We start from the raw sequence: 11,703 nt of genomic DNA on the forward strand, positions 1-11,703 counted from the left end.
TTTTTTTAGACTAATTTGGCATCTAGCTAATATTTTAACTGGCTTTCAGCTTCAGCGTTTTCAGCTATACATTTTTAGCATCTTCAGCAGCCAAATTCAGCTTCCAGCATTCACACTAGCATTATCACAGGTAATGATAAATATCTCGTTCATAATAATGTGAAAAAGTTATGGTTTTAAAGTTTTAAAAACATTTTTTTGGAGTGTTCAATAAATGTTTATCCTGTTCACCCAGAAAGTGATGACGACATTAGAAAGCTCCACTATAGCGCTAAGCTAGCGATTCCGTTTCTTCTTTGCAGCGGTATTCTTCTTAGCCGTCCGCAATCTTCTTTCAAACATTTAATTCCTGTCATACACGACGTTCAAAAGTAAAGGAGAAGACGAGCTGCTGGACGACCTCCATTGTTGTTGCTTTTGTTGTTGTCGCACTACAGTGACACGCTAGCGGTCTACACGGTGGGAATGCTCGCCAGAATTACCTGGACCGGACCGGACCGTTCAGTGGAAACGAGGCTTTAGACTCGGTTTGATTCAGTTCTAATCCTGAATCTGGGGGTTCATCCGAAAATGGGCGGAGCCCCGAGTTTGAAGGCGGAGCTAAATAGTTTGATCCACTCTAGGTGCTACAGTGCTGAATAAACAGCTTAGTGAAAAAGCTGCCTTAAAACGACTCGCCATTTATTTATTTTGATAAAACAACTGTCGTCTTTTTTACTTTATGAAAATGATAAATGAAGTCGGATGCAGCCTGGTGCGGTCAGGAATAACTGTCCTTAATTTGTGTTGTTTTTAAACAAAAATGATTAAGAACAATTCTCACAGTTTTACGTCAAGCTGAACATCGACTTATTTTTACACTTCAAAGCCAAAAAGTTTTTTGGCTTTAAAAATGCTTAAGAATTGTAGAAAATCTAAATGCTTTAATACTTTGCGTGATAATTTTCTTTAACTTTTCAAAGATACACATTTTTAGTCTTTTTCTGCCTCTTCTTAACTGTGTTAAATCCAAGGCGTTGATTATCATAAGTGAACAAAGCAGTTTGGACTGAAGTGGCGAGAACCTGCAGCCGTGATGGCGTGATGTTTGACAGGCATCGACGTTTGACCGATGCTGGTTGTCCTGACCTACCTCCAGAAGGAAATATGTTTTCAGATATTTCATTTCTAAGAGTGCAATGTGAACATTTATGTTATGTAATGTGTCTTTTTATGCAGTTATTTTTTTGTTTATATTTATTTCTTCAAACGAGTAGTATTTGTCAGACGGGATGCACGGGCGCTCCTTCTCGAGTCTTCCACGCGGCGTTTCCACTCACGGTGAAAAGCGTGGAGCAGCTTCAGTGTGCAGAGATGAAAGCCCATCAAACCTCAGATTACTGCCACACTGTGTTACTGACAGATGGAAACGGGTTAGAAATAACACCAAACCCTCATTATTTATTTCTCTACAACCCAATCTGCAGATTTAATGAGTATTATAACTGCAAAATGATTTTCTTAAAAACACCAACAGCTAACTGCTGAATGGGAGCTTTATATTTATATTATTTATGAGTGCTGAATATAACATCAGACCAAAACTTTTGTGTTTCAGGAAATGAGGGACGGGATTTTAAGCAGCCAAACTCCCCAACGTCCCAATCTTTAATGCTGAGTCATTGACTGTCTCCTCAAACAGATTTAAACCCGCCTCTCCTCTGTGTTGAGTATTAAAGAGTGTCTTTATTATGGAGGACACTGCAGTTTTAGGACCAGATCCATCAAATAACTGAGCCCTCCTGTTGTCAATTACCGCCTTTTATAGTTTGGCCAAAACTACCAATTAAAAAGAAAAGAAAAAAGTAAATTTATGATTAAAGGTAAAGTTGGGAATGTGCGCAAACTTTTTCCCGCGCAGTGATGTAGCCTCTGCTAACGTTTTCCTTCTCTTGGTTGCTCTCTTAGAATTAATTAATAGTTTATTTAGACATCTGAGACATACTCATGTTAGAGTAGATTATTGTAGTCTATTGACCCTAAAATTTATACAACATTAAATAAAATTTATGCTGAGGTGTAAAATAGAGGCGCAGAATTACAGCTGTGATGCTAGTGCTAATGTTAGCGTGCTGCCTTTTTAGCTTAATTTCTGGCAAAAAGAAAAATAACAAAAATGCTTATATATATAGAGAGAGAGAGAGAGTGTGTTTTTTTTTTAAATGCCGCTCCTGAGTCAGCTGATGCCATTTCTTCATGCAGGGCATGGAGAGAGGAGGTGGTGTAACCCTGACACTCCCTCTGCGCCCCAGAGGGGGCTCCGCGGTGCTCCGCAGACCAGAAGATGTCATACAGGCGTCTTGAGTTCTCTGAGTTTTGTGACAAACCTGAAGAGTCACATGACTGAAACTTAATCTGCGAATTTGTGAAACCGCAAATTAAGAAATGTGAATATGCGGGAAACAATGTGAGTGTGTATATATATATGTGTATACGTATACTTATATGTATACTTATATATATATGTATACGTATATTTATTTATATATATATATATATATATATATATATATATATATATATATTTATACATCTGTATATTTAAAATAGATTAGGTTGTGGCCAACATTTTTTGTTACTCGAGCTAAAAAGGAAGCATGACAACATTAGCACTACGTCACATCAATGAATCTGCAGTTAGTTTATACATATATACATATATATATAGAGAGAGAGAATTATATCTATATATAATTTTAGCATACTTTCTTATTATACTGTACTTTGAGATAAATGGGGAACAGCTATGTAAGAATCCACCTTTATCCTCAACTATAAAACTAGTATTATAAAAAAAAGCAGCCTTCCGAAGAAAAGGGAAAAACTGTAAACATATACCTATGTGAGTAGAATATAACGAGAGGGGCCATACTTATAGTAAATTAATCTATTATATATATTTCTGGGATTTCACAAATGTATTTTTCTGTTTTATCTTGTAGGTCATTGACTGTCATTTCATACACTGACATTTTTGTGATAAATACCTCTGATCATATTTTATTTTAGTGCACACATTAGGTGTTACAAGTCAATTAACCTCTTATGACCAAATGTAGGTTATAATAAGTAATCTTGACAATATTGACAAATGTATGGACTTATTGAGAAGGAAAAAAGTTGAAATGAAAATATTGATTTAAAGAAGGACGCTTTACTCTTCTGGTTTACGTGTGACATTCCAAACAGGGTTCTATTGATATTCTTGGTAGATATGTATTTTATTCAACATTAATGTAAATATACTGTTCTTTTGGAACTTGAGGACAAACTTGTTTGTGTGAAAATGCATTTAAATGATAAAAAATCTACGTTGAGGAGATTCCTGACTCTGTGGGAGTCTGAGATGTTATTCCCACACGTAGAAAATAAGATGAATTATTTTATTGAAGTGACGGATATTTATTTTAAGAGACAGCTAAATAAGCTACTACAACTATTGGTGTAGAGGAAGTAAAAGAAAAACATCTCCAGAGTGCTGGTTAACCAAGAAGTTTTGGGTTTGCTAATTGGTGACTCAATATTATGAGTCAAGTTGATGAAAGAGTGACATTTTTCTGTCTTTTATAAAGTTTAACTGAAAGTACGCTGAACAGACAAAGATTAGAGTTCTGCAGCAGTAAAGCTGTCTAGTTTTCTTAGGAATGATTACAAAGATCTTTAAAAACTTTGTTTACACAGAAAGAGTGCGTCTCCGTGTGCCTGTTGAACCAGGTTCCTCCTTGGTGGCGCTGTAGAGCCGCATGAGCAGCAGCCTGGATTTGGTCCATTTTAAAGAACTTTCCTTTTATTTGATCATCTATTTAAGAGTCTAAAGGAAATCAGTTTGATTCTGCAGATTGATGTTTGTTAATCACACAGTTAGCGCTGTGCTAAAGGTAGCATGATGCTAACTGTGTGTTTCCACTAAAGCTTTACATGTCTGATGTGTAGCCGTGATGAATGAAGCTGTTCATGTTTGGTTCTCAATAGTTCCTTGTTTTAACCTGGAACGGCACACTGTCCTTCATGGTAATGTGAATTTGAGATGGGCCCACACAGCTGGGGGGCCCCACGTGGTCGGGGGGGCCCCACATGGTCGGGGGCCCCACATGGTCGGGGGCCTCACGTGGTCGGGGGGGCCCCACGTGGTCGGGGGGGCCCCACATGGTCGGGGGGGCCCACCTGCTCATGTTTTCTTTCTTCAAAACATCTGAAATGGAAAATCCAGACATGGAGAATTTCAATGGGGTTGAATCAGGATCAGTTTAAAGTGAACAGAAAAAACTGGTTTGACATAAGTATAACGTAAAAGAAATTCATGAAAACTCTGGAGAAATTGTAAGATTAAAAATAATAAATATGTGAAAACAAATTTAATGTAAAAATGTATAAAATATGTGAATTTGAAAACATTGTGAATTAAAAAAATACATTTGAAAAGATGTGTAAATTACAAAAGAAGTACAGATTAACTTGAAAGAAATATTGAAAATTCAGAGAAATTTGTACATTTAAAAATACATGTAATAAAATAAAATAAAAATAAAACCTAAAACTTTAACCAAATTAAAATCAACCTGTATTAGCAACAGCTGCTGTTTATATTTTGATTTTTTGTGGTTCCGTTTCTGTTCAGTTCTTGGTTTACAGTTTTAATTCCCTTTTCAGAGTAATTGTTTGTGGGGGCGGGGCTTTGATCCTATTGGCTACTGGGACATGATTGACATCAGGTGACGGAGGTTACGGTGATTTCATCTCCACTTAAGAACAGTGGAGTGATTATGCTTTCTCAGAGATTTGGTACATAAAATTGTTTTTTTCAATAGTTAAAAACTTTTACTTTTTTCTGAATTTACGATCAGTTTTTGTCGCTCACTTGAAGCTGATCCTGCTTCGACCCGTCTTCTCCGTTGGAATCTAAAGCTATATTCTCTGTCCTCGGAGCAGAGGAACCTGCACTGTAAAGCAGATCTAGTAGCCTTCCTCTCTGCCTGCTGGTCCTGAGCTTCATGTAGCTGCTGGTTTCTGACGGAGCCACCGGTCGTCTTAATGACCACCAGCTCTATTCTTGGGAAATGTGAATTCTTGCATAGTGAGCTGTATTTATTGATGTATTTATTGGATCTGTGAATTGGGCTTCCAGCTGGAACTTGCAGCTTTTCTGGGGTTTTGTGTCCTGCAGGAAGACGCTGCGTTCAGCTTCTGAGTGCTGTTTGTCTTTATGACTGTAAATACTCTGTACATGAGGAATACCTAGATCTATTTATACAGATATTGTGTTTTATTTCCTTTGTTTGAAGGAATTGCATAGCAATAAATATTTCACAGAGTTGACCTCTTTTAATAATTGACTTGGATCCACAGCTTTTTTGTTTCTCTTGAAGATTTTCTTCTCTTTTCTGTCCTGAAGCTTCACAGTTTCTCTTTTTTTCCTCCTCACCTGAGCTGCTCTCCTGCTGCTTGAAGTGATGAAATTCCTGCGACTTGCTGAGTGGGTTAACGTGAGCTTATCAGGAAGCCCTGCAGAGCCGTTCAGCTGGACGAAGGTTGAAGCTTCTCTGCTGGAGGCGGAGCTTTCCTCCAGCGAAGCAGAGATGAGGAGAGCGCAGGAAGAGCTCTGTCTGCTTCTGAAGAAACCAGGATATGAAGTAACCTCAGTTTGACGTGTGAAAAACATTTATTCATGATGAATCCGAACCTTCATATTTCTGCAGTTTGTTTATTTTCTGAGGATTTCTTTGTCGGTTTTAACATCCAGATGTTCTAGAGATCTATGTCAGAACATCTGCTGCTGTGTGTCAGATGGCTCATGAACTGATGGAGGAACGGTTGGAGGTCTCAGCAGAAGAGTCTGCTGAAGGTCTAGGAAGTACATTTTTTTCTAGCTGTTTTCTCGTCTGGATTTCAGCTTCTCCTGCACGACTGTTGACCTTCCAAGGAGTTCAGTAAATGAATGAAAGAGTTTGTTTCTTCAGACGGTTTAATAACAAACCAGAACAACTCATTCTGGGTTGGAACCGCTGGCTGTACATGAGAACTGGACTGAGTGACCCCTCCTCCTTGGCGTTCCAAACAGGAAGTGGCTCCAAGAATCCAAAAGACTCCAACAGAGAAATAAACAGCTGTTCCTCATTCTGTTGGTCAGAACAACCATCTTCCTGATAATCCTCTTTTATTTTTTTTACTGTAGTTCTAGTTAAAAATTGTTTAATCAAATGCCTCAATAAAAGTAGGCGGAGCCTGCTGCCTCACACATCCAACATTTAAAACAACAGAATTCGTAGCCTATTTGCAAGTGGTGGGGGCGTGGCCTTCCTTCAAGCTCACTCCTGATTGGTGAAAGTGGTTACCATAGAAACAAAGGCTCAAACCGACTTGGACCAATCACTGCTCACGGATGTCATCCGGCTTCAACATGGTGGAATTGGTTTCACACAAAAAAAGGCGACTGAGTTGTGGCTGGAGCTGAAAGTCAACCGTTTTCTATGGATGCCGTCATACTCAGTCCAGTTCTCACATACAGTCGAGGGTTAGAATTAATGATTAGTGAGATATTTCTCTTCATTGATTGGTTTGATTTATTTTTCCACCCAAGTGGACGTCGTCTCTCAAGACTATTGCTATAGATGTTTGTTCTGCTGCGATCCGGTGTGAGAAACAGTCTGACCTGAACAAACAGGCATGTCTCATTTTATTCTTTAATTATATTGATCAGTAACTTCATTATTCAACCTATTGTTCATTTACACTTCTTTAAATTTGCACTAAATCATTTCTTTAATTAAAATTCCTTCATCAGAATTCACCGCGGCGTGTCTGGTCTCATGATGGTCTTCTTGGTGCTTCAGGTGTGAAAGTTCACCTGAACTCTGGTCTCCTAGAGAAGGAGGGTCTCTGGTCTCCTGCAAGTGGACTCCGATACGGTTCACTTCAGTGTGAACGCGGATGGACTTTTCAAAGAGAGGAGGAGAACCAAAGGGAGAAGAACCAAACAGCCACACCATGAATCTGGAAAAAAACCTGAAGAAGTTTGGAAATGCATGCTGGGTAAAGGAGAAGAAGGAGGAGCTTCTTTATCTTTAATCATCAGAGGTTTCTGAGAACCTTCAACAAGATATTCACTCTTCCAGACTGTTGCTGACTTGATGGTAACTGAAGATGTCGCACGCTATCTGCTCGACTTCGGATTCGATCCCGCGCTCCATCAGACACGCGAACCAGCCCCCGTCGATGTAGGCCAGGTCCGAGTACCCGCTGGGGCCCTGGTTGATGATCCAGGGGCGGCTCCAGCTGTGTGGATCCTTGGGGGCCTTGTTCAGGTAGATCCCCAGATCGGTGCGCCTGTCTTTGCTGCTCGGGTGAGAGTACAGCAGCCAGCGCGGATCCTGACCGCCGCCCGCCCCGTCCACCTGAGCGGGAAAGGACACCACGCTCCCCTGACAGCCCCCGGCCGTCTCCACCAGCTGCTGAGCCGGCGGGAGGGTGATGAAATCGTCTCCGCCGTCGTCGCTGAGGGCCTCCACCCGGAAGCCGCCCTGACTGCGAGCGTTGCAGTAGACGTACCGGTTTCCCCCGTCGTCGCACACCTCTGCCATCTCACACTCGATGGAGATGGTTTCCAGCGTCTGACCGAACCTCCAGGTGACCCCCTGGTCGTCGCTGTAGAGGCTCAGCGCTCGGGGAACCGCGCAGAAACACGCTATGCAGGAGCACGACGGGCCGCAGGAGCCGTAAGCGTAGGTGGGAATGATCAACCTGCCGCTGGCGGCCTGAACGCCGTGGCCCGGCCCCACGGCAAACGTGGCCCAATTCTCAATCTCAGGCAGCTTCTTCGTCAAATCTGTGACGTCACTCCAGGTCTGGCCGCCATCTTTGGAGGTCATGTAGCAGAGGCGGGCCTTGTTGATCCCCCAGAATCTCTGCCAGGTTTCAGACGTGGTTCCCTCCACGCAGATGAAGACCAGAAAGAGCGTTCTGCTGTTTCTTTCGTAGACGGGACAGGGGTTCATGGGACGGTACCCGCCCAGACGCGTCTTGTCCACCACCGTTATGGCCTTCGACCACTGAAAGGACAAACGAGAGGCTGATTTATGAGCTCCTACACACATAAGAGTTAAGTAAGACGATGAAACCACCTCCACGCTCATCTGGGGAGGGGCCTCCTGTCTGAGCAGGCGTCCGGTCTTCATCACCAGCTCCTCCGCGCTGGCATCGTTGGTCGTTTGGCGTCTCTCAGCAAAAGCCATCAGGACGCCTCTGTCTCCGTCATAGAAGAGCGACGGGATCCGGTACACCTGCTTCGCTTCCTTATCGGAGTAAAAGACGGTCGTCCGCCCTTCGCCACGAGTCGCGTTCGCCATGATCTTCTGAAAATAAAAACATCAACTTCTTTCTTGAGGGTAATCGGACCAAACCCTTCATTAGTCTGGGAGGAGACTTTATGGCTGCGGAATGGGGACAAACACGAGTCCTAACGAGTTCCCTAATTACTGATAAATGAGATGGAGGACCAATAAAGCTCCTGTGGTATCAGCATGTTGGATAAAGAGCACTGAGGGCGGGGCCCATAAAACCGTTTCAAACTTTAGCATCATTTGAAATAGAAGTTTATATTATTTTACAATGTTATTTATTATAATAAACAACAGTTATTGCATTAAAAACAGATTACTAACGCAACGAAAAAAAGATTTAGAGTACATGTTGTAAAATCAAAAAATTCCATTTTAAGTAAATTTCTATTTACTTAACAATTTTATGAACATTCTCTGGACCTTAATGCAAACATATTATTTTCTTGAAAAAAATTCAATTATATAAACATTTTCTGTTTATTTTTGCCAGTACAATAATAATATTGATGCAGATTAAAAATATATATATTTCCCAACATGTTTTCAAAATTACAAATTCTCAACATGAATTAATACAAGCTTCATAAAAAGATTGTTTTTATACAGAAAACAATTTCTTTATAATATATTTTATGTCATATTTTCTCCATTTTGCAGCAAAAAAAGATCATTTTAAAACAAAAATAAAAAGAATGTTTACGTTTTGATGATAATTCAGTTGTTTTTATGCCCATGATGAACGATAATTTCTTACCGACTGAATGATATCAAAAAATTAGGTTTTGATAAGTTCAATCATGAAAAACTTCAATTTTCTATACAAACGCAAGAGAAATTAAGCTTTATGCATCATGTAAGTGAAGAAAATCTGTTAATATGTAAAGGTAATCCTTAAAGAGTCGCTTCGTTATTTCACTTCTACAAATGGAAGAGAAGAACAGATCCTCTGAGAGTCTGCATGAACACTCACCGATGGCAGCCGCTCAGCAAATGATGGACAGACTCCTGCAGGTGGAGGTGCTGATGGGGTTTCTGGGTGGAGTGGAGGTAAAGCTTCTCTGCTTTACTGCTGCAGACTGATGATTAACCTGCTGCGTGACGCTAATAAAATATCAGCTCCAGAATTATAATGGATCAAAATGCATCACATGACTTCTGTTTTGTTTCATTTTCAATTTCTTTTTGATTAAAAAAACAACAGCACTTCTTAAAATGAATTATTGTGAAATATCAGTTTAAAAAAGTGGGGAAATGTCAAGTTCTCACCAGATATTATTCACAGTTCCAGCTCAAAGCGGCTGAAAAGAACACTGATGACGCAGCATTCTAGCAGCATTTAAACGCATCATTTCCACATGAATCTTTGAGACGTAAAAAAGTCTCATCAGATTTGAGCGTACATGTGGTTGTGTGTGCGTAAGAAGAGATTTGTGCATAATTTAAGTGTGTAACTAGTTTCAAGCTGTCTTAACTTGTGCATGTGTTAATGCCATTTTGTATTTTTTTTATTTAGTCATTTTTGCACAAAATGTATTGTATGAATTACGAATCAAGAATTAACACACAAAAATGAGTGGGGGGGTCTATTTTCCGTCCATAGTGAAAGCTCTTATAGTGGAAGATAGAATTATAGTGAAATACAGTATTTCTATTTTTTATTCTATTTTATTATTATAATTATTATTTTTTAACTTCTTTATGTCCGACGCGGCTGCAATTTCATTGTATCCCCATGTGCACTGACAATAAACGTTTCTGATTTCTGATTTCTGATTTCTATCCACTTCAGACGAATCGTATTTGTGATGTGGAAAAAATGGGCTGGGCGGGGCCACAAGCTCCCTGCTCCGCCCCATTCTGATACATCAACTTGCACACAAATAGAACGTCTTTGTTTTCCTCGTCTGAGCTGGAATCAGCATCAGAACTGAATGGATAGAAATGATATTGCCGCCATTTTTATTGCATTGCTAATGTTAGCTTGTGGATGTGTGCGGCAGTAAGCTAGTAGTGTATAGACAGAGGGTGTAGGGAGAGAAAGGGGTGGGGTTGCTCCACACCATGGTCCCGCCCATAACTCAGAGGGGATTTTCCATAGACTGTATATAAAATAACTGGACAGAGCAAGCCCCCCTCCTTCCGTGTTCATATAGGAAGTACCACTGGGTTCCAAAAAGGCCAAAGTCCCATTGACTTCCATTGAGAAACAGACAGTTATTTCTCAGTCATTTTATATGTCAGAATAATCATTCTTCCTCTGCTGCTTTCTGCTTAACTTCTTTTTTCTAATCCTAATTTTTTTAAAAGATTTTTTTTCCATTATCACAAGTTATTAGAGTTATAAATCGACCAATCAGATGGCTCAATAAGCGTTTGTGGGTCTGACGTCGACCGTCTGGGGGGTTTGATTGACAGATGACGGGTAGCCAATGGGAGCAGACTTCATCAATGGGTCCATGAAGACCTTTTAACACCTACTTTACAATTCAACAATGTACCAATCATTGTCCTACTGTTGTTTTCCTCAATGGAATGTACCGATGCAGCAGTTTAAAACAACAAGAGGAGCATGCTGTCGACATTTTTAGATGAGGATTTACTCTGTAGAAATAGATTTCACTCTGAGGTTATGTGATTTGGACTTTTTGGTTTGTTTAACGTTCATTTTTCTTTATTTCACTGTTTTGATTGTAGCTTATAAATTATAAGTTGCATATATGCGGATAAAATCACCAACCAAAGTTTAATCTCCGCCGCACTTTTCCAGCTTCAGCCTGAATTAGACGCAGCCGTCTGAGGAGCGCGAGACAAACTTGAAAGGACCTGGTCGTATTTTCAAACAGAAAAAAGATCCAGCTGTTCACTTGTTGGGATGGTTATTTATTTTAAATACCGCTGAACGCGCTTCTCACGTGCATCTGATCAGACTGTAACGTGGCCGCGCATGAGAACCGACAAGCTGCTGCGCGCGAGGGACCACGCGCAGTTCTCCAGCGGCGTCACCCAAATGCTCCTTTTATCTCGACTAAAAGGAATAAATGTAAGTAAATCCCAAAGGACCGCTGACAGAATCAAATGTTGGAATGGTTCTCCCTCAAAGGCTTCAACAATGACTTGTACGATTCTCCCGAGCCGCCGTGATTAAAGTAGAAACTGTTTACATCCGCGGTCTCCTGGTAGAGGCGTGGAAAGAGGCGGACGGTTGCAATAAACTCACTCCTGATTGGCGACAGTACTTATGACTCAGACCAATCGCTGAAGATGGGTTGCAAATGGCGGTATCCGTTTCAGGAAGTGACGGTGAAAGCGGCGACCTACTTTCGCGAGG

The 11,703-nt window shown here is 40.6% G+C and overlaps 1 protein-coding gene across 1 annotated transcript; it reads right to left on the bottom strand.

The window, feature by feature from the left end:
* Nucleotides 1–6,705: 6,705 nt before the first annotated feature.
* LOC112162845 (sialidase-3) lies at nt 6,706–9,553 on the bottom strand. The gene is made up of 3 exons (XM_024298764.2): nt 9,346–9,553; nt 8,157–8,387; nt 6,706–8,084 (listed from the first exon to the last, which is right to left on the bottom strand). Exons 2-3 carry the CDS (start codon nt 8,379–8,381, stop codon nt 7,140–7,142), a joined length of 1,170 nt encoding a protein of 389 aa, XP_024154532.1. The 5' UTR covers nt 8,382–8,387; nt 9,346–9,553; the 3' UTR covers nt 6,706–7,139.
* Nucleotides 9,554–11,703: the final 2,150 nt, after the last annotated feature.

Source organism: Oryzias melastigma, linkage group LG12 (assembly GCF_002922805.2).
Source record: "Oryzias melastigma strain HK-1 linkage group LG12, ASM292280v2, whole genome shotgun sequence".
In the NCBI taxonomy this organism is placed as follows: Eukaryota; Metazoa; Chordata; class Actinopteri; order Beloniformes; family Adrianichthyidae; genus Oryzias; species Oryzias melastigma.